Source organism: Nymphaea colorata, chromosome 5, assembly GCF_008831285.2.
Source record: "Nymphaea colorata isolate Beijing-Zhang1983 chromosome 5, ASM883128v2, whole genome shotgun sequence".
Taxonomy (NCBI): Eukaryota; Viridiplantae; Streptophyta; class Magnoliopsida; order Nymphaeales; family Nymphaeaceae; genus Nymphaea; species Nymphaea colorata.
In genome coordinates, this window is record NC_045142.1 from 4,491,498 (window position 1) to 4,515,615 (window position 24,118).

Genomic DNA, 24,118 nt, shown 5'->3' on the forward strand with positions numbered 1-24,118 from the left:
ATCCACTTATACTGAAGTCTTGATAGAACGGCAAAAAACGGCGTGATGAGTTCTCTTTTTTTTCCCTTCCCCGTCTATTCGTGCAACGGGACGGAGTTTTTTACTATGTTCTCTCGGAGAGAGATAGTGAGAGCATGGAGGAGGGCCCTGAGGAAATCGGCGTAGATCCTCATTCCTACAGATTGGTTCTCTCTTGCCCTACGGGGCTCTCCAGATCCCAGGTCTCTCCCTCCCTCCCTCTCTCTCTCTCTCTCTCCCCCTCTCGGTGAATCTTGCGGCTTGTGCATAGTTGGTCGGGCTTTTGTTTATGTTTAATTTTGATTCCTTAGAATGCCCTACGGGGCTTTCCCATTGGTTCTCTCTAGAAGAATTTTTTAAAATGGTTGTGGGGAATACGATGGATATTGAGTTTAATTTCGATGCATGGCTTGACATTTAAGAATCTTAGCTTGTTAAGGAATGGTTTCTTTAAATCATATTGTTCTTTTCTATAATAATAAATCCTGGAAACTAGGGGAAGGAACGCCGTGGCAAGAGTGGTGGTAAACTAATATGAAGAAAGTTATGAAATTCCTCAAGCTGAACATGTCTTGTTATTGGAATTTGATGTAGTTGATTGGAGAGAATCAGAGGCTTTATTGATGTGATCTCGTTTCAAGTGGATGGAGAAGGACGAAGTAGTTAATGTTGGTAGTGTGCGTGCGTGCATATGTATGTAACATATTAGTTATGGTGCCTGAAGAAGCAGATCTTGTTTAGGTTAACTTGGATTAACATGAACTTGATCTGTTGGATTTGCAGTGAGAGAGAGGCCTAACCTTAGTGAAGTAAGAGAAAATGACAGCTTATATTACAAACATGGACGCTCCTTATCATCCAATATTGCTATCCATGCTTGTTCTTACTTAGGCTTATGCCATTTCACCCAAACATGTGATATTGAAGCTTTTATAGGGACCAATGTGCATGTTGAAGGAGCAGAGTGCCGAAAGGTTTCTTGTTATTCCTTAGTTCCTCAGTTATAGTCACCAACATTATTGTTTGTGCTTTCTTGGCAATGGTTTTTCTGAGGAGTTTCTATAATCTGATATTTGAAAAACTGTAAAGGGTAAAAACTAACAAAAGAGATTTTTTTTTTAGTATGGCTTCATGAATTTTGAAATTATAGATTCTTAAGTTTTTCCTATAGGACTGTAAAGGCAAAAGCAAAAAGTTCTCGAGATATAAAGGAAATATAAAAAGAAAGAAAACATATATAAAGGAAACATCAAAAGAAAAAACATAAGCACAAGTATAAAAAATCTTCTTTTGAAAGTCAGAAAGAACCGTAAGATAATATCATGTGTTTTGTTGTTTACCTTATGATCTTCTAATTTGATTGGTTAGCTTTGATGCTAAAATCTTTTTCTCAGATGATAAAGTCATATTAACAATTTCCCCCTCTCTCCCTGTTCTTGTGGAATGTAGGTCTTTGTGGATTTCAGTGCTGCTTATGATAGGGTGCCCAGTCCAAATTTGGAGTTGGAGGAATCTATATCTAAGGTTTATTTTGTGAATACCATGTTTTGTATTATATCTGCAAGTCCGGATGAATTATGTCTTATTATTTGGAGAATTAAATGATCCTTTGGTTGTATTCAGTATTTAACCTTGGTGAGTTTGCTCACATATTTTCCAACATTTGATCTATTCTGTAAAGTCTTTTACTAAGCCAAGTACATTATGATTTATCAACATGCATGTGTAACTTCATGATTACATGAAGCCAATATTACGTGAGAATGCTAAACCTCATTTTTATCATAAGCATCACTAATTTCTGCCAGAAGGGCTCTGCGCTAATAGTAGGAAAGACTTGTGATTGGCCTTAAAATGACCAGACATTGAGTTTGGAATCCTTGAAAGGCATCCCTTTGCTGCCAGGTCAAAGCTGCATCTGCTCCTTGTTTGGGAGGTTTTTCCTATAAGAATCCTGATTTTGCTGTCAATATATAGTTGGTGAGGTTTTTCCTTTGTCTATCCAAGAAAAGCATTGCCAGTTTCGTTTTATGAAATATGGTTGACAGTTGAAGGTCTCTTGGAGTATCCTTATGGCCATTTCAGGAACAGCTTCAGTTTCTGTTTAATAAATTTGGTTCATTATAAGTTCAGCCGATATTTGTCCATACAACTATGAGCGATACAGTTGTTTCCTGACTTGATTCATGGAAGGTTCTATCATTGGAACTTGGATGTTTAGTAACTTTTATGGATAATTATTTATCTTTATATAAAATGGCATGCTTTTTTTTACTATAAATATCAGGTGCACAACCACAGTATTCACATTTAAGTAAGTTTAAGAAAAGGTTGCCCAACTTTTAGTGACACAAAAAAGCATACTCAAGCTTTAACGGTTTCCATTTATTCCCCTCCTTTTCTTTAATTTAAGCAGTTAAAGGTAAAATATTTGAACGTCAGCATGCTTTTATTTTTCATTCAGATCATATCCAACTGATTCTTAACTCTAGCATTCTTTTTCACTCTGTTTACTAACTTTTTGTATATGTCATTGTCTTTTCCAGATATGGGATGAAAGAATTCAGAAGAATCCATTGTTATATAATGGGAAGAAATTTAGGGTACAAAATTTGCCTTTCTCAATTAGGTTCCTGTTTCAAGTTCTTTTATCGTTGGCTGGCTGTACTATTTTGGTGCTACATATTTTTACTGCTTAACTTTTGTATTTTTTATCAATGGTTTCTTTAGCCTAGAGATTCCATGCCTGAGGCTTCCTGTTGACAAAAATTAGAAATAATTCTAGAAGAAATTTTTTAATTGGTAAGCTGGGGATTAAACTTTGTTATAAGTTAGAGACTTAGAGCACTTCAATAGAGATGGGAATGGGATTAGATATTCTTAATGTTTGATTTTTGAGGTTTCTTGTTGAAATTCATTAGAAATATTAAAGTTTCATTTTTGAAGCTGGGGATTTCTCTATGCTGTATATGGTTAAAATCATTTCAATCTCATGACTAAGAGATTCTTAGATGCTAGCAAGTTACAGTCATTTTTCTTTTCTTTAATTGGTGGCAACCAGCTAGCAATATTCTATGCATATATATTTTCTTATCTCTCAAATGTATTTTTCTTTTCTTTTTTCTGAAAATTTGACATTGTTTTTGCTTATATAGTTTGGAATTTGGAGACAATTGCTTCTCTGATGTAATTAGTTAGAACTTAGAAGATGTGATTGTTGTAGAGTGCTTTTGCATGCTTAAGTGGTTTTAGACTCAGATCCAACCGTCACAACTTCAGGTCAAACTTGATGTCTGTGTGTTTACATAAAGATTTTTTGGCAACTGATGTAATCAAGCAGCCAGTTTCTAAATTTGCAGTATGCTGGTTATAAGTTTTGCCCTGCAGAAGATGGTGCAAATAAAGAGCCCAGTGTCTGTCTTCAGCTTGGTCTGACGGACTACAGGTCTATCTTACATATTCTGCGCTTTTTTGAATTTTAATTTGGAAACTTCTGTTGATGACGTTTCTTGGTTTGCAATATGTAAAGCCTATGTTTTTTCTTTCTGGAAATATAATTCCAGTTTGCAACTTGCTACACTAGATTGAACTTCCTTACCATGTGCTTCAAAGTAGGTATCCAAAGTAACCAGCTGAGTAGATTGATAAAGATCAATTGCATGATTGCACCAGATTTGATGATCCTGCACCTTGTGCGTCATGCAAATGAACTAAGCTAGTAAAGTGAAATGAAAGACATCTCTATATGTGACTATTTGTGTATGACTATGCCAGAAGATATTAGATATGTATATGCTTATTTAAAACTACATAATATACAGGACAAATGTATTGATGTTGAGCATCAGCTAGTAGATGCTTTATCTTCTTCCAGCTTTATCACATAGGTACGTGTGATGTGGCCAAGTACCCATGTCGGTATGCAGGTACGGTGTTACAGGCACACGGGTATGGCTGTATTTTAAAACTTAAAAATTTATCCTTTCAAATTTGATTTTTGCTTTAATTTTGATTTTTCTCTTCTTTTTATTTCCCATCCGCATAGATTCTATGTTTTTGTCCCTCTTTTCTTTAATTTTGAGAACTTTTGTGGATTATTATATATACAATGTATATATTTATATATGTGCAATGTCATGTCCCGTACCCAGAATTTTCAAAACTGGCTCATACCCACACCACCGTACCTATACCACAGCAGTACCCACACCCATGTGACATTGCCTTCCAATCGACGAAAGAGGGTATCAACCGCAATAATAGTTGATATCATGTTGTCTTCTGAAATACTTTGTGCATAATTTTTATTTTTCTTTTATGTTGCACTTGCACACAATTATATATGCTATTAATGGTCTACGATGAGAGTTGAATATATTATTATATTCTGAACTAATTATGACAACTCATTTTCAAAACTGACGCAAGCATCTGGTTGGGTAGATCTTGACCTGCTTCAGTGTCTACTTTGGTTCAACTTCTAAAAGAATTATTAACTAGGACACAAGTTAGGATGGGGTTTGTTAGAATATATTGTATTGGGAACCGGGTCCATATATAGACCCGGCCCTATGGGGCACGGATACCGAGGCGGACTCGGTACCCTAGGCGGCACTCTTTCTCTCCCTCCTATATATTCTTCACTTACATGTAATTGTTGAGTTAAGTGAATATTATTTTTCTCTCTCCTAGGGTTGCGGTTTGCCCCTAGGTCAGAGCTTCCCCGTGGTTTTTCACCTCTTTTTGAGGTTTTCCACGTATATTGTGTGTTCTTTCTCTGCTCTCTCCTTGTGGTTCGTGTTTCTACATGGTATCAGAGCCACCGCGTGTGAGATCGTTGATGTGCAAGTAGTGTTTTTTCCGCCGTTCACGTGCCGCCTCCGTTGCCGTTTCCAGCACCGCCGCCGACACTGTTCCCAGCGCCGCTGCTGTTGCTGTTTGCAGTGCTGACGCCGTCTGACGCCGTCCAGGAACGCCGCCGCCGTCCATCGTTCCCAGCGCCGCCGTCGTTTTTCCGCCGACCAGGAACGCCGCCGCCGTGGTTCCCAGCGCTGCCCTGCCCGGCCGCCGTCGCTGCTCCCAGCACCGCCGTCGCCTGGGTTATCGTCGCTGTTCCCAGTGCTGCCCTGCCGCCGTCGCCTGGGTTAGCTGCGCCGCCGCCGGGTGTCTTGTTTCCGCCGCCGTGGGTTGTGCCCTCTCTGCCGCCGGTTGTGACCTTTGGGGATTGCGATGGCTGATGCAGCGATGCCCAAGCTTGATGATGCCCTCGACACTTCTCACTAGTGCCCACCTTATCAACCGTATGTCTACTCGTGTGTTGGATGGTCATTCCCCTTATTCTGTGTTGTGGCCCACTCAGAATCCCTGGCCTCTAACCCCTCGAGTGTTTGGGTGTGTTTGTTTTGTCCATGATCATAGTCCCACTCTCAAGAAACTTGATCCTCGGTCCATCAAAGCAGTCTTCTTGGGATATTCCTCCACCCAGAAGGGATACAGGTGTGTTGACCCTAGCACTTCCAGAGTATATGTCTCCAGGGATATGACCTTTCATGAACATGAGGCATACTTTCCTGCGAATCCTCTTCAGGGGGAGTGTTTAGGTGACAGAAGGGAAGAGTATTCTTCGCATCAGTTGATTCAGTTCATGGATTTCTTGGATTATACGGTGAGTTCTCCAAGTGTGGAAAACGTTGTCAGTGAGGACAGAGACAGTCAGATGGAGGGGGGCCCTGTGGAAGAACAGTCTCGAGATCACCTATTTGGTCAGGTTTACAGCAGGAAGAAGAAGGATGTGATGGAAGATGTTGATGTTACCAATCCCAATCTTCCCAATCTTGTGACCTCCCCGGATGATCCAAGTCCAATGAATGAAGAACTTCCCATAGCTCTGCGCAAGGGCACCAGGTCATGTACTTCTCATCCTATTCAGAGATTTGTTTCATATGCAAAACTCAGTAAAGACTACAAGTGCTTTGTTACCTCTTTATCTATGGCTGTTATTCCCAGGTCAGTGGAAGATGCAAGGAAGGATCGTAAATGGCTACAGGCCATGACAGAAGAGATGGACGCCCTGGAAAAGAACAATACGTGGGAGGTTGTTGATATCCCCAAGGGAACTCACTTAGTTGGCTCCAAGTGGGTGTTTAATGTGAAGTACAAACCTGATGGCACTGTAGAACGCTATAAAGCTCGTCTTGTTGCTAAAGGGTTTAGCCAGAAATATGGGATTGACTATCTTGAGACGTTTGCTCCCGTGGCGAAACTGAAGACCGTAAGGGTCATCTTAGCTCTTGCAGTGCAAAAGAAGTGGAGAATGGACCAACTTGATGTAAAGAACGCCTTCTTGAATGGTCACCTTGAGGAAGAAGTCTATATGAGCATGCCGCCTGGGTATGCTCGGAACGGGAAGTGTTGCTATCTCAAGAAAGCTTTGTATGGTCTCAAGCAATCCCCTAGAGCTTGGTTTGAAAGACTAAGGGTTGTAATGAAGACTAATGGGTATAAACAGGGAAATGGTGATCACACCCTCTTCATCAAGCAGAGAAATGGTCTGGTGAGCCTTTTACTTGTATATGTTGATGATATGATTGTCACAGGCGACGACGAGGGGGAGAAAAGGAAGATGAAAGAAACGTTAGCTGCAGAATTCGATCTCAAAGATCTGGGTAAACTAAGGTATTTCTTGGGGATTGAGATCGCGCGATCTGAGACTGGGCTTGTTATGAGCCAAAGAAAATACACGTTGGATCTTCTAAAAGAGACAGGTAAACTGGGATGCAGGCCCTTTCTTACCCCAATGGAGTCTGGCACAAGGATAAGTATCAAAACTGAGACTATCTTGGATGAGGAAGGAAAAGGGAGGTATCAGCGTCTGGTTGGTAAACTTATTTATCTCACTCTTACTCGCCCAGATATTACGTATGCTGTGGGTGTGTTAAGTCAGTTTATGCATGCTCCTACTGATTGTCATTGGAAAAGTGCTGAAAGAGTATTGGGATACTTAAAGAATGACCCAGGGAAATGACTACTCTACACTCGGCAAGATCAACTAAGCATTGAAGGATACTCTGACGCCGACTGGGCAGGATGCACAGATACTAGGAGGTCTACCACAGGATACTGCATATTTCTTGGAGGTAACCTTGTGGTATGGAGAAGTAAACGTCAAGAAGTTTGTTCCAGGTCCAGTGCTGAGGCTGAATACAGGGCGGTTGCTATGGGGGTTACAGAGATGTTATGGCTCAAAATTCTTTTAGCAGATATTGGGGTTAAAATGGAAGAGAAGATGAGGATGTATTGTGACAACAAGTCTGCGATTAACTTGGCAAACAATCCGGTCATGCACGACAGGACCAAACATGTGGAGATCGATCGTCACTTCATACGGGAACGCATAGATTCAAAGGAGTTGATTCTGCCCTATATGAAGTCTGAAGATCAAGTTGCAGATGTCTTAACTAAGTCTTTATGTACATCTCAATTTGAGAAAAATGTTAGCAAGCTTGGCATGTTTGACATGTATGCCAAGCTTGAGGGGGAGTGTTAGAATATATTGTATTGGGAACCGGGTCCATATATGGACCCGGCCCTATGGGGCACGGATACCGAGGCGGACTCGGTACCCTAGGCGGCACTCTTTCTCTCCCTCCTATATATTCTTCACTTACATGTAATTGTTGAGTTAAGTGAATATTATTTTTCTCTCTCCTAGGGTTGCGGTTTGCCCCTAGGTCAGAGCTTCCCCGTGGTTTTTCACCTCTTTCTGAGGTTTTCCACGTATATTGTGTGTTCTTTCTCTGCTCTCTCCTTGTGGTTCGTGTTTCTACATGGTATCAGAGCCACCGCGTGTGAGATCGTTGATGTGCAAGTAGTGTTTTTTCCGCCGTTCACGTGCCGCCTCCGTTGCCGTTTCCAGCACCGCCGCCGACACTGTTCCCAGCGCCGCTGCTGTTGCTGTTTGCAGTGCTGACGCCGTCTGACGCCGTCCAGGAACGCCGCCGCCGTCCATCGTTCCCAGCGCCGCCGTCGTTTTTCCGCCGACCAGGAACGCCGCCGCCGTGGTTCCCAGCGCTGCCCTGCCCGGCCGCCGTCGCTGCTCCCAGCACCGCCGTCGCCTGGGTTATCGTCGCTGTTCCCAGTGCTGCCCTGCCGCCGTCGCCTGGGTTAGCTGCGCCGCCGCCGGGTGTCTTGTTTCCGCCGCCGTGGGTTGTGCCCTCTCTGCCGCCGGTTGTGACCTTTGGGGATTGCGATGGCTGATGCAGCGATGCCCAAGCTTGATGATGCCCTCGACACTTCTCACTAGTGCCCACCTTATCAACCGTATGTCTACTCGTGTGTTGGATGGTCATTCCCCTTATTCTGTGTTGTGGCCCACTCAGAATCCCTGGCCTCTAACCCCTCGAGTGTTTGGGTGTGTTTGTTTTGTCCATGATCATAGTCCCACTCTCAAGAAACTTGATCCTCGGTCCATCAAAGCAGTCTTCTTGGGATATTCCTCCACCCAGAAGGGATACAGGTGTGTTGACCCTAGCACTTCCAGAGTATATGTCTCCAGGGATATGACCTTTCATGAACATGAGGCATACTTTCCTGCGAATCCTCTTCAGGGGGAGTGTTTAGGTGACAGAAGGGAAGAGTATTCTTCGCATCAGTTGATTCAGTTCATGGATTTCTTGGATTATACGGTGAGTTCTCCAAGTGTGGAAAACGTTGTCAGTGAGGACAGAGACAGTCAGATGGAGGGGGGCCCTGTGGAAGAACAGTCTCGAGATCACCTATTTGGTCAGGTTTACAGCAGGAAGAAGAAGGATGTGATGGAAGATGTTGATGTTACCAATCCCAATCTTCCCAATCTTGTGACCTCCCCGGATGATCCAAGTCCAATGAATGAAGAACTTCCCATAGCTCTGCGCAAGGGCACCAGGTCATGTACTTCTCATCCTATTCAGAGATTTGTTTCATATGCAAAACTCAGTAAAGACTACAAGTGCTTTGTTACCTCTTTATCTATGGCTGTTATTCCCAGGTCAGTGGAAGATGCAAGGAAGGATCGTAAATGGCTACAGGCCATGACAGAAGAGATGGACGCCCTGGAAAAGAACAATACGTGGGAGGTTGTTGATATCCCCAAGGGAACTCACTTAGTTGGCTCCAAGTGGGTGTTTAATGTGAAGTACAAACCTGATGGCACTGTAGAACGCTATAAAGCTCGTCTTGTTGCTAAAGGGTTTAGCCAGAAATATGGGATTGACTATCTTGAGACGTTTGCTCCCGTGGCGAAACTGAAGACCGTAAGGGTCATCTTAGCTCTTGCAGTGCAAAAGAAGTGGAGAATGGACCAACTTGATGTAAAGAACGCCTTCTTGAATGGTCACCTTGAGGAAGAAGTCTATATGAGCATGCCGCCTGGGTATGCTCGGAACGGGAAGTGTTGCTATCTCAAGAAAGCTTTGTATGGTCTCAAGCAATCCCCTAGAGCTTGGTTTGAAAGACTAAGGGTTGTAATGAAGACTAATGGGTATAAACAGGGAAATGGTGATCACACCCTCTTCATCAAGCAGAGAAATGGTCTGGTGAGCCTTTTACTTGTATATGTTGATGATATGATTGTCACAGGCGACGACGAGGGGGAGAAAAGGAAGATGAAAGAAACGTTAGCTGCAGAATTCGATCTCAAAGATCTGGGTAAACTAAGGTATTTCTTGGGGATTGAGATCGCGCGATCTGAGACTGGGCTTGTTATGAGCCAAAGAAAATACACGTTGGATCTTCTAAAAGAGACAGGTAAACTGGGATGCAGGCCCTTTCTTACCCCAATGGAGTCTGGCACAAGGATAAGTATCAAAACTGAGACTATCTTGGATGAGGAAGGAAAAGGGAGGTATCAGCGTCTGGTTGGTAAACTTATTTATCTCACTCTTACTCGCCCAGATATTACGTATGCTGTGGGTGTGTTAAGTCAGTTTATGCATGCTCCTACTGATTGTCATTGGAAAAGTGCTGAAAGAGTATTGGGATACTTAAAGAATGACCCAGGGAAATGACTACTCTACACTCGGCAAGATCAACTAAGCATTGAAGGATACTCTGACGCCGACTGGGCAGGATGCACAGATACTAGGAGGTCTACCACAGGATACTGCATATTTCTTGGAGGTAACCTTGTGGTATGGAGAAGTAAACGTCAAGAAGTTTGTTCCAGGTCCAGTGCTGAGGCTGAATACAGGGCGGTTGCTATGGGGGTTACAGAGATGTTATGGCTCAAAATTCTTTTAGCAGATATTGGGGTTAAAATGGAAGAGAAGATGAGGATGTATTGTGACAACAAGTCTGCGATTAACTTGGCAAACAATCCGGTCATGCACGACAGGACCAAACATGTGGAGATCGATCGTCACTTCATACGGGAACGCATAGATTCAAAGGAGTTGATTCTGCCCTATATGAAGTCTGAAGATCAAGTTGCAGATGTCTTAACTAAGTCTTTATGTACATCTCAATTTGAGAAAAATGTTAGCAAGCTTGGCATGTTTGACATGTATGCCAAGCTTGAGGGGGAGTGTTAGAATATATTGTATTGGGAACCGGGTCCATATATGGACCCGGCCCTATGGGGCACGGATACCGAGGCGGACTCGGTACCCTAGGCGGCACTCTTTCTCTCCCTCCTATATATTCTTCACTTACATGTAATTGTTGAGTTAAGTGAATATTATTTTTCTCTCTCCTAGGGTTGCGGTTTGCCCCTAGGTCAGAGCTTCCCCGTGGTTTTTCACCTCTTTCTGAGGTTTTCCACGTATATTGTGTGTTCTTTCTCTGCTCTCTCCTTGTGGTTCGTGTTTCTACAGGGTTCATGTATATACAGAAAAGCTTTACTAAAAAATCTTAGATATGCCACTGCCCTACCACTTTCATATTTAAAACATTACACAATAGATACACGTGCGCCAAACACTAATAACCACACCAACACCTTAACTGTGTCAAACTCTACCTCTATATTTTGGCTCTCATCAGAAGGGGAGAGAGAAGAATCCACTTTATGAACAAAGACATGTGATAATAAAGGGCCCATGTGTGTATTGTCAACAAATTTACTTGGTTGATTATGAAACTATGCCCAAGCCACTTTCACACTTGAATCAGTGTTACTAACATGTGGATGAACATGCACCAAAATTTCATAACGACTCGTGTCACTCACAAATTATCTCCATATTCTAACTTGTCTCAGAGTGAGGAAGTGGAAACAACACTTCATCTTGTTTCAAATCTTCTACAAGATGGGGGCCAATCTATAGCTACGAAGAGTGACAGTGATGTCTCATAGACCTAGTTCCAAAATTCTATCTATTTATTTACATCTAGAGGGTCAAGGTGTCAGCATCTGAAACTTTTGTGCACTGATACCAATACCAAAAGTTCCTTGACATGTATACTTCATTTTTCTAAATTATAAGTACAGAAGCTCCAAAAAGGCTCTTGAAGCTAGGTGACTAACATTCTTGAATGTCTTTTATGCAAAATGTCAACCATCAAAAATTTCATATATAATTCTTAACCCTATTTTTGGCTAATATTCAGAAAATAACAAATTTGCGATTCTATTTAGATTCTTATGAACTCATTAATATTCCTGCTGGTTCATGTTATGAACTTATGATTAATTAATTTCTCTAGATTGATAACTTATATTATTGAGAACATTTAGCTTCATGGTGGGCACATAATATTTATCCCATTTAATTAGGTTATTTTTTATAGCATATATGGATTGTTTTTGCACAAAATCTGCATCTAACCTTTTTTTACTTGTTCAGGACATTTGCAGGCACAAATTTAAGCCCTTTTTGGATGAAATTTATTGTTCATTCTGAAGGTATATTCAAGATGGCGATTTTCAGTGACATGTACATGCTCGCACATGCACATACACACATAGTATGCACGCACACATGGAGAAACTCTTGTAGGCACATGTGTGTGGACCCTGGATGCATACAAATAAAAGGTTAGCAGACAAAACCCAAAGCACCAAACCAAAGATAAGCCTGAAGCTCATAATGTTTTCTTAATAAATAATAAATTTTAGTTAGTAGCTTAAGTTTCCAACACTTAACTTTCATGAAAACTTCGCACAGGGTGGTCACTGTTGTAAACTAAGATGTCTTGAAGGAAATTGAAATTCTTAATCCAAGGATTATGGTTCCTTGAATCTCGGGATATCAACTAAGATGAGTATTTTTGCTTCAGAAATGCAGTTTCCCGTCTTTCAAAAAACAAAAATGTAGAAAACACATATCCCCACTATTGTTAGCACTTCTGGCAATCTGGTTTAGGCAGTTTAATATTATCCATGTAAATTTGCATAATTTTTGAAATTTATAACATTGGCTATGTCAGATTCAATACCTTTGCATATGTTCCCTTTGTGAGTTAAAAGGTGTAATTCAGCACAAAAGATCATATAGTAAATATGGTTGTACTTGGCTGATGATAATAAGATTCCAAAAGCCAACATTTTTAAGGAAGTACTGTAGGCACAGATGAAACTGATCTTTTGAAAGGATTCTGCATACCTGCTTTGTAAAGAGAAAGTCATGGACAAGAAAATAATGTGTTTTCTCTTAGGTTTATTAATTAGGTATTTGCATCACTTTTAATTGATCTATATTTATATCTTATAGTCTTTGATCTATTCCGATATCATCCTTAATTTCTGAAGTTGTATTGTCCTCTTGATGTGCTATCATGGACTTGAGCTCGGCTCGGATGAGATTTTGTCTGGAAAGCAAGCTCAGGTCTAAATGGATCATGTTCCCTTCTTATTGTCATCCTTGTGTTTAATTATCTAGTCGTCGGAGGACTGATACATTGTTTTTCAAGAATAAAAATATTTTAGATGTTGAAGTCTTTTAATCTATGCGATACACTGTATAAATATAATAGCTTGTAATGTAAGTCATATTATTTTTCCAGTAAATCTAGTTCTTTAACTTGCCGGAGTAATTTTTTCCAGATTAATCACTTTGTTAGATAAGTGACCGTTTATACCAAATAGGAGTTTCTGATGGTGGACCTGATGATGCTTATGCTCTGAGTTCTTGGCATCTTGCCTTTCATCATGATTTCCAACAATTTTGGAAGATAAACTAGTATTTTAGCTTCTGCTTATATTTTTGTGGCCCTTTTACAGATGATTCAACACAATGCCAGCATACATCAAGTCCATTGGGAAATGGTGCAATTGTAGAGACATCTGATGGAAAGATTCTTGTGTTGCAAAGGAGCTGTAATGTAGGTGAATTCCCTGGATATTTTGTCTTCCCAGGTGGGCATCCAGAGGTATGGAGTGCGATGCCCAAATTAAATTACCATCAGAAGTTATCCTATAATCTAGGAAGAGATACTTGTGGTGCATTAATTCTTAGTTGGTACTTACCATTGCAAATCCAAATGTTCCCTGGATTGCATGTCTAGCTAACAACATGATAGTATTTTTCTGTGAACTTAAAAAGGTTGTATGAAAGACTCTTGAAATTTGACCATTTATTTTCTAATGCTTGAAAATGTGTGCTCGAATTAATACACTTGTTTTGGTTACTTAAAGATACTAACTGATGTCAGTTGCAACATAAAAATGAAAATTAATCATTGTGTATTGTCTACTAAACGAAGTTTCAAAACCATAAGCTTGGAGTTTTGATTCAATTTTAGGAAAGTCTGATTTGGTCCAATAAGCTAGAGTATGAAATATAAGAGGGGAACTTGTATGTGTTGTACATCTAATTCAGGCTGGACTTGAACTCAGTACTCCATGGTTCTTTTCTTTGTGTGTTTTTCCTGAGGGGGTGGGAGGAGGTTGTTAACCATCATCTCAAAACTTGTGGTAGTAGATACCTCATTTTAAACTATGTCACAAAGGTATGTGTATGGGTGTATGGACAATTTTCAAAAAACTTGGGTACAGGGGGGTGTTATATATATATATATATATATATATATATATATATATATATATATAAAACAAAAGATAAGGTTTTAAACAAACAAAACAACACATTCATGATTCAAAATTTATCGTTCTAAAGAAGAAGCTAATGCACAAAGTATGAAAGTAACAAACATATTAAAAATAAAAAATATATTAGCTTTACAGCTTTACTGTTCCTTCTCAGTCTCATTATCAAGATTAGAAGGAATGGTAGGTTCCTAAAGGTCCATATTAAAAGCATGCAAGTCATGTTCTCCTTCAAGATCCATGTCAATGTCCTCTAGATTGCCATCCCAATACTTGGATGATCCCAAACTGCAAGTTGCAACACAAACACAATATAATTTAAGATTAACTTCAAACGACCAATGAACAGATTTATAATTTTGTACATATCGAAGATAAAAATAAGAAAACATTACCTATAATCATCCGAAGTGCGTTAAAAGTAAGCATAGGTTGGAGTGAACATAAACTAAATCTTTTGTTTGCTTACTAGTGAGTTTATTTCTATTGATCTTGTGAATTTGTGGGTAAGTGTTTTAGTTCCTTTCACAACATGATAAGGTTGCAGGTTGGGATAATTACTTGAACGCAAACCATTGAAGGTTTGGTGTCCCTGCTCCAAAACATGACCACCAGTTAATAGAATCCTCTTCATCTCTTGCCATCGCAACTGCCAAGGGATCATTTTTTCCACCTGAGAAGCTCACAAATTCATTATTTATTATCTTCAGCATATGAGGATTGTTAAAGATACAAAAAAGGGGTTTTCTGAAATATTAGGAAGTTAGGGAAGGTCTCTTTAAATGTTTTGTTACTTTTAGTGGACTTCTCTTGTAATTTTCCCTAACCCTAATCTCTTAATAGAGATTAGGGTCACGTAATGCAAAATAACTTTTTGCTGCCTCTCTCTCTCTCTGGTAACATGGTATCAGAGCGGGTGTGGGCGTCGACGGCAGAGTGCACTTTCCGGTGACCTTCTCCGGCGATCACCATCTTCTCCGGCGACAATCTTTCCGGCGAACAGCCAAGTGAGTTCGTTCCTTTTTTTTTTCTTTCGTTCTCTCCCTTGTCACCGCTACTCCTTATTCCCTCTTATCACCCAATAAGGAGACAGTGAGGGAATAGGGGTTGGGCGTGCCGTGAGAAGGAGGACCTGATCACGCCTATGTGGAAGGCGTGATCAGATCCTCATATTGGTCGTATGAAGAGACTATTGTGGATGCAGCGTGACGTGTGACGCTGTGGTTTGTGATGATCGTAAATACAGTTTCGGTAAAGTCAAGCTGCGTGAGGTGTTGTGGATGCTTTGTGGAGTCTATGTGCTGCTTATAAATTCAGGTTTTTTGAATATGATCAGATTTTTTTTCTATAGACCGTGGATACAAATTCAGTAAAGAAAGGCTGCGTGAGGACTGTTGCTGATCCTTAGTACAAGTTTTTTGTTTGATTTCGTGGATTTCTTTGACACGTGGACAGGAAGTTTTATGAGAACTAGCTGCTGTTATAAGTGGCAGCAGTCTTCAGTCGTTGGGAGCAACAGTCTTCAGTCGTTGGGAGTTCATTCTTGTTTTTTTGTCATCGGCTGAACCAGATCTGAAGTGACAGTAATTTCCTAGCCCTCTTTCTTTAAACGTTTGCGTCAATCTGGTCTTCTTTATTTACTATGGCTGAAAACAGTAAATCTGAAGGGTCTACTGACTACAAGATGGCTGGGAATTCATTCTCTTATGGAACCACGATGAAACTTAATGGCTCAAATTATGAAATATGGTCTAGGGTATTCATAATGTCGGTGGCTGGTCATAGGAAGAAATATATTCTTGAGGAGGATGAACCTATTGAGAAAAAAGGAATATATGCTGCGTGGGATGAAGATAATTATATTGTTATGTCTTGGATTATGAATAGTGTGGAGTCTCATATAGCTCCAACTATTGCATATTATACCAAGGCCAAGGATATGTGGTCTTTCTTGAGAAAGACATACTCGCATGCCACTAATGTAATCAAGATCCTACAACTAGAAGAGAAGTTATGCAACATTCGACAAGGGGATCAGGACCTATCTCAATATTTTGCTACTTTGACTGCTGCATATGAACGGTTAAAGGCTCTTCGCCCACCTTGCCAGCATTGTTATGCATCACACGTTGAGACTGGTATGGTGGCAAAGTTCTTATCTGGCCTATCTTCAGAATACTCTGTGGCAAAGTCTCAAATTCTAACAGGCAGTGAACTTCCAGATTTAGCAGACACGTATAATAGGCTGAGTCGCTTTGCAGCCACTCTTTCTCAGACTACGCATGACATACCAGTCTCTGCACTTGTGATATCAGGAGGACGGGGCCCTAGTTCTTTTGGAGGCACTAAGGGGCGTGGTACAGGCCGTGGTGCTGGACGTGGCAGATTTCAGTGCTCTTATTGTGGCAAAATTGGTCATCTAGAGGACCGTTGTTGGGACAAACATCCTCACCTCAGGTCTAATGTTTCCTCTGGACGTGGTGGAGGTAGAATCACCACAAGCAGAGGTCCTTCTTCATCCCAGGCAACTCATTCAAAGGCAACAATATCTATGGTTGAGTCTTCTACTGATCCTTCTATATCTATGTCATATTCTCTTAACCTAAGTAAGGATGAATATGACCGTGTTCTTGCTCAGAGGTCTGGCTCTACATCTGCCTCTACATCTACCAATGCTGCTGTTGTAGATTCAGCATTCTCTGTTAGTGCTCCTACTGCTGATCCATGTATGACATGGATGATAGACTCGGGCACTTCTAGACATTGTTGTAATCAACCACAAAGTTTTTCATCATTTGTCAGATTTTCTACACCACAGTATGTTAAGCTGGTTGATGGCAAGTTGTCCCCTGTTTTGGGTAGCGGTGATATTTATCTTCCACATTTAGGCACTATTACACATGTGTTATATGCACCTCAGTTTCCTGTTAATTTGATATCTGTGAAGCAGCTAGCTATCGACTTACAATGCAAAGTCATTTTTGAATCTGACTCTTGTTCTTTTCAGGACTTACCAACTGGGAAGATGATTGGTGGCGGCCATGAGCGTGAGGGCCTTTATTTTTTGTCAATCCCAGTTGATGTTGCTGCATCTTCAGTCCCTTCCAAGCCTTCTCCCTTCCAATGGCATCTCAGATTGGGTCATCCTTCCGTACCAAAACTTCGTCGCATGTTTCCAGACATTCCTGCATCAGAGTCCTTCTTATGTGATGCCTGCCAGTTGGGCAAGCATACACGGAGCAGCTTTCCTTCGAGTCAGAGTCCATCGAGTCAGAGTCCTTTTGATCTCATTCATGTGGATGTATGGGGTCCTAGTCGGGTTCCTTTTCGATCATGTTTTCGATATTATCTTGTTCTAGTTGATGATTTTACTAGAGTCAGTTGGGTTTTCTTGTTAAGGGAAAGATCTGAAGTCATATGTATTCTTCAAAAATTTATCAAGGAAATAAAAACTCAGTTTGGATTCATTGTCAAAAATATTCGCACTGATAATGCTCTTGAATTCAAGTCTTCCATTCTACTTCAGTTTTATGCCGACCATGGAATTCGACCTCAATATACTTGTCCACATACGTCCCAACAGAATGGTGTAGCCGAACGCAAACATCGGCAACTCCTAAACGTAGCTCGTACCCTCATGTTACATTCTCACATGCCTGCCTATTTTTGGGGTGATGCTATCCTTACTACGTGTTACCTCATTAATAGATTACCCTCTTCCTCCATTCAAGACCGTATTCCAATTCAAATTCTATATCCAGGGCGTTCATTATTTCATTTACCTCCCAAAGTTTTTGGATGCACTTGCTTCGCACATATCCTAGGCCCAAACAAAAGCAAACTTGCTGCCCAAGCCATCAAATGTATCTTTATTGGCTATTCAGCTAATCAAAAGGGATACAAATGCTTTGATCCCGTGACCAAGAAAGACATTATCAGTGCGGATGTTACCTTCTTTGAGTCTCGTCCTTATTTCCCTCCGTCAAGTCCCTCTTCATCTGAGATGCATGCACCTATACCTCTTCCTATTCCACCAGTGTCACTTGAGTCATTTCCATCATCTCAACCTAGGTCACATGAACGTTTTCTTGAGCCTCCGTTGGTTTACACTCGTCGTCTAGGTCCCTCTCTCAACCGTCCACCAGCATCGTCTCAAGAGGTAAGCTCTACTGAGAAGATTGACTCAGGTTTAAGTGATGACTATTCTGCAGCAGATCTCCCTATTGCTATTCGCAAGGGCAAGCGACAGTGTACCTTACATCCTATATCTAATTCTGTCTCTACTGCTCATCTGAGTACACACTTAGTACAGTTTGATCAAGCTTTATCTAGTCATGTTATCCCGTCCTCGCACCATCATGCCCTGTTAGATCCACGTTGGCGACAAGCTATGCAGGAGGAAATGGATGCTCTTCTTTCTCGGGAGACTTGGGATTTGGTAGACCCCCCAACACGCTGTGATGTGGTTGGCTCACGATGGGTATTCACCATCAAGTATCATTCTGATGGGTCAGTTGAAAGGTTCAAGGCCCGTCTTGTCGCAAAAGGTTATACTCAGACTTATGGTGTTGACTTCTTTGAGACCTTTTCGCCTGTGGCCCGGTTGGGCACTATTCGCTTGATTATCTCTCTTGCTGTGCAACGAGAGTGGCCTCTTTTTCAATTGGATGTCAAAAATGCCTTTCTGTATGGAGACCTTTCTGAAATTGTTTATATGCAGCAACCACCTGGTTTTGAGCGACAAGGGGAGTGTTCCAAGGTATGCAAGTTAAAGAAGGCTATTTATGGACTCAAACTGAGTCCCCGTGCATGGTTCCAAAAGCTTACTGAAGTGTTATCTAAGTGTGGATTTAGCCGATCCCAGCTTGATCACTCATTGTTTATCAAGCGAGGCTCAGCAGGACTTGTGATATTGATTGTCTACGTGGATGATATTGTTCTTACAGGGGAAAATGATCAAGAGATAGCTCAAACAAAGGAGTTTTTACAGCAACACTTTGTTACGAAAGACCTTGGACAACTTCGTTATTTTCTTGGTATTGAGGTGGCTCGTAGTAATAAAGGAGTTGTAGTGTCTCAAAAGAAATATGCTCTTGATCTTCTACAGGAAACGGGACTATTGGGGGCTAAACCTGCCACACTTCCCATGAATCCTCGCATTCATATACATGATGATGACTCAGAGCCGTTTGACTCTAGATCTTACAGATCTCTGATAGGGAAACTGTTGTATTTGACTGTCACTCGTCCCGACATTAGCTTTGCTGTGAATAAGTTGAGCCAATTCATGGAAAAACCCCGAAAAGTTCACTGGGATGCAGCTCTAATGATTGTAAGATACTTGAAATCAGCCCCGGGAAAGGGGCTATGGTTCAAGAAAGGAGAATGTGTTGACATCGAGGCGTATAGTGGTGCTGATTATGCTGGATCTGTAGATGATAGGAAGTCTACTACCGGGTTTTGTGTCTTTGTGGGCGGTAATCTTATTTCCTAGAGGAGCAAGAAGCAGAATGTTGTGGCTCGTTCTAGTGCTGAGTCGGAATATAGGGCTATGGCTCAAACTGTGGCTGAAATGTCGTGGGTTAGATCACTTCTTGTAGAGTTGGATGTCTCAATGAATCTCCCAATGAAGATGTATTGTGACAACAAGGCAGCTACATATATCGCTAACAATCCTGTCTTCCATGAGCGGACTAAACACATTGAAGTGGATTGCCACTATATTCGGGACTTAGTTCAAGGAGGAATTGTTAGCACTATTCATGTCTCCTCAGAAGATCAGGCAGCAGATATTCTCACTAAAGCTCTTCCCATAGGCGATTTCCTGAGATGTTGTAACAAGCTGAGCATGATTGACATATATGCTCCAGCTTGAGGGGGAGTGTTAAAGATACAAAAAAGGGGTTTTCTGAAATATTAGGAAGTTAGGGAAGGTCTCTTTAAATGTTTTGTTACTTTTAGTGGACTTCTCTTGTAATTTTCCCTAACCCTAATCTCTTAATAGAGATTAGGGTCACGTAATGCAAAATAACTTTTTGCTGCCTCTCTCTCTCTCTGGTAACAAGGATCACTAAAAATCTTTCCAAACATATCAACCTGTTATTTGATATTTCTGGATCTTGATTAGGAGGAGCATGACTAGTACTTCACCAACCATGCTTATCTATAATATTTGGGATTTATGGAGTGTGTCATATTCCATATTCTTATTAAAATTTTATGCACATGATAAAAAAACTCTGAATCATCAAGCGCAACATTCTTCTTCTCTCAATCATGTTATCCCACATATCATAAACTTTATGAGGCATGAGCCCTTCTTTATCAACTTCTTTCAGCATCTGCCATACAGGCTTTGTCAACTGAAGAAAATATATAACCTTATCCCATCATGCATTATCTAAAATGCAATTTTTAATTTCTTAGGCCTTCACATTGTCATGACTCCGATAAATTCCTAATAATTGTCAGTCACCATCAGCAGTAATGCATATTTCACCTGCTTAATTCTTTTCATCATTATAATAAACGATGCGTAACGAGTCTCAACAACCTTTCACAATTTTGAATCAGAATGCTTATTGAATATAGCAAGAGCATTTTGATGATTTACAATGAAATTTCTGATGTTTTTGACATCATGCCAGCTAGAAATATTGCTGGAAGTCATTCACCGGAAGAAATATCGCCAAATCAGCCAACTTTTGCCGGAAGAAATATCACCAAATCAGCCAACTTTTGCCCAAATCGTGGAAGATGTTCACCAGAAACTATTGCCGAACGTCTGAATGTTTTTGCGGGAGGTTGCCAATCTCTTCCTCAACAAACATCGGTGGAGAAGAATGGAACAAAGCCCTCGTCGAAGGGCTATACAAAAAAAAAAAAAGAGCTATAATTTTTGGATGAACAAGGACTCGATCAATGTTGACCAAGTCTGTTTTTGGATGGACATAGACCCGGGTGCATTGACCATGGCCGGTACGTTGACTCATACCTGGGCCTTGTCCGATGCCATACTGGTACCCGTACCAGTGTTGCACTCGACCGATATGGGTACTCCTAAAATGAGTTTCCCATGTGATTATGATTTTAAAGGGGTAAAAATCAGAAGCGAAGAGGAGTTTAGAGAAGTCAACTATGGTCATTGACTTCAAATCCTGTGGTTTTAGATCCTTCGTTGGGTGGAAATGAAAGCACCGGTTCTATCCTTTGATCTGTGTGTTTGAAGACCTTTGAGGCAATCTTGAAACAATGTATTGACAAGAAAACATACCACCTTGAGCTTGCTTATTTAGGTATTACTCAATGTTGGTGTAGCTTGAGCTTGGCTCAGCTCATTGTAGAAATAAGCAGGTTTGGACGTGTTAACATCTGTTATAACAAGGGCTTTACTAGAAATATGGCAGTTATGTCTGAATTAACTTGGCTATTAGTAATATGTTATCTTACATATACTAAACAAGAAGTGCAACAAATACATAGCAAAAGTAGTATGATCATATAAAAACATAATTATGCTTCTTAACAAAATTAACCATAATTTTCAAAACTTCTTTCTACATTTTATGGGCGTTGAATTTATTATTATCTGACTGTAATTTGCTATCGGTGAATGCCTAAAGCAGCAGGCTTCTGCTGATGGTTGTCCATGACCAAGGGCTTGATATAGCAGTGGTTGGTAGATACTAGGACTAATTGGAATTGGTAATTCCAGCCTGCTAGTCAGACTCTCAGAGGACTTTCAGACTAGTGACCCAGTAGTCTTGCAGATGGATTGGAGGAACCTCTCTTTCTGTCTCTCATGTATATCTTTGGGAAGTCCTATTTACTGTTTACTCTATGTCACAGGTTGATGTTTTCTTTTTTTTCTTTTTTTCCTGTTCATTTGAAAGTGCAGTTTTTTGTTTTGAGTGCTCAAAATGGTGGCTATATATGGAACTCTGCAAAAATAGTTTTTTGGGGCTACTCATGGCATCTGCTTAGCAGAAAAGTCGAAAGCTCATCTGTTAAACCATGAGCATTTTTTTTAATACCACATTATATTGTTGACTTATTGCAGCCACAGGAAATTGGAATATCAGGCCATGAGGACAACAAAGCACCAACTGAAGTACGTGTCCTACAAGAAAGAATCTCTCAGGAGATGTTTGAGGGTATCATCCGGGAAGTAGTTGAAGAAATTGGAGTTCCAGCATCTGCTCTTGTATTATTTTCCAGGCCTGTTTAAACTTTTGCTGTTTGGGCTCTCATCTAGCTGTTTATTTTGTTATAATTCTTGTTCCTTTTCAGGTTCTTGCGACATTGAATTCCCAAAATTTCTGTACCCTTAGTTGCCTTGTTTTAGCTCAGATTTTTGTTTTATCATGTCAATGTAGTTGATATTTTGAAGCAGTTGTTAAATTTGTGAGCATCACATGGACTTTCTTGCAATTGATTATTTTTTCTCTTGGCTCTATATTTTCAATCTTATACTAAGACGACAAATTTTTTTTAAAGCAATAATGGTCTTTTCTCCTGTAGAACATTACACTTGTTTTTATTATAGTCTTGTCAAGCCTTGCTGGTCATGTTATTTATCCTTGCAGTCTGATCCTCTCTTCATTGGCATCTCTCGGAGAGAGTTGAACGTGCGCCCTACTGCTTTCTTCTATATCAAATGTAGCATGGAGTCTGAGGAAGTAGATCGACTTTACCATACTGCCCAAGATGGCTATGAATCGACACAGTTATGCATAGCTTTGAAGGTGTTATCATCGGATCCTATCTTCTATTTCTTCAATATTTGGAGCATTCTGTTTTGATAAATTTATTTAATTCCTTGTTGCAGAATGATTTGGAGAAGCTAGCTTTGAGAATGCCAGGCTGCCATCATGGAGGATTCACATTGTACCAACTGATGATTGAAGCTCTAGAGACGTCATCATCATAAAGGCAGTTATAGAACTGCATTTGATCATGATTCTCATCTTCAATTTTTCAGCCTGCAAGTTAGGATGGACAGTAGTATACCAGATTATGTTTAGAGGCCTACTCAGGATTGAAGTCTTGATCTCCTTCAACATGAAGGTCTCATCTTATGCCAACACCTTAGCAAGAGGATGCCACTTCCGTTGGCCAGTTTCAAGTTTCATTCCATTAGGTCATGGTGTACAATTACCATGCTTAGTCAATGCATAATTTGTCCGTGAATTGTAAGCCTTTCAATCTGATGTGACACAATAATTTTGTATGTCATTTACCTATTTAAAGTTTGAGGATAGGTCGAGGGCGGTGCGCACCCGTGCCTCTAATCATTAATTATGTATGTAATCTAGCTAGCAATAATTTCCATTGCTTGCTTTCTATGCTTCTGGGGAATGAGAACTTCTGTCCACAGTTCTAGTGGCTAAACTGATTTATAGTTCCAAAATAAAATTCCAAACCAAACTGAACCCAGAGCAAACTAAAACTTGAGTACAAATAAAGATAAAAGAAATGTGCTGAACCTGAATGGACCAGCATTCTGAAGTTGGTTCTAGCTTTTCTCGGAAAAAACCGACTCTCTGTGTGAATACGATTCCGGAATTTTAGATAGGTCTGCCTAAGTTGGATAGATATATGATGCATGATCCGATCCACTTTGTCCCGTTTCATGTGCTGGAGGTACATTTTATCTCCTCCGCATACATTTACTCCGATGTTCTTGAAATTAGCAATGTGACATCATTGCCCCACTCCTTTTTTAGTTGGTATATGATTAATACATCACCCGAACCTTATCTCTCTCTCAGCCTTTTTTTAATTAAGACTTCAGATTTTTTATTCCTAACAAAGAACTGCAATCTTAGGATATGAGGTGATATAAGATTTAGGATTTCTGACATTAGGACTTCATATAATTTTTTATTTCTAATAAAGCACTGAAATCTTAAGACATGAGATGATTTGAGATCTTAGGGTCTTTGATGCTGGGATTTTAGATTTTTTATTTCTAACAAAGAACTGAAACGTGATATTTGAAATATGCAATGATCACATTATAGAACCTCTTGAAATCCATAAATCCTAATACTCTCCTTCCCTCTAAATTGAAATTCATTA

The 24,118-nt window shown here is 40.4% G+C and overlaps 1 protein-coding gene across 3 annotated transcripts; it reads left to right on the forward strand.

The window, feature by feature from the left end:
• LOC116254579 (nudix hydrolase 9) lies at positions 1-23,428 on the forward strand. 3 transcript variants are annotated; one of them, XM_031630049.2, is made up of 9 exons: positions 1-221; positions 1,468-1,542; positions 2,565-2,621; positions 3,363-3,463; positions 11,838-11,896; positions 13,214-13,362; positions 22,098-22,241; positions 22,624-22,782; positions 22,866-23,428. In XM_031630049.2, exons 1-9 carry the CDS (start codon positions 135-137, stop codon positions 22,965-22,967), a joined length of 933 nt encoding a protein of 310 aa, XP_031485909.1. In that variant the 5' UTR covers positions 1-134; the 3' UTR covers positions 22,968-23,428. The 3 variants fall into 3 exon arrangements, with proteins under 3 accessions (XP_031485909.1, XP_031485911.1, XP_031485910.1); XM_031630051.2 differs by having other exon boundaries at positions 2-221; positions 3,393-3,463; XM_031630050.2 differs by having other exon boundaries at positions 3-221; positions 3,378-3,463.
• Positions 23,429-24,118: the final 690 nt, after the last annotated feature.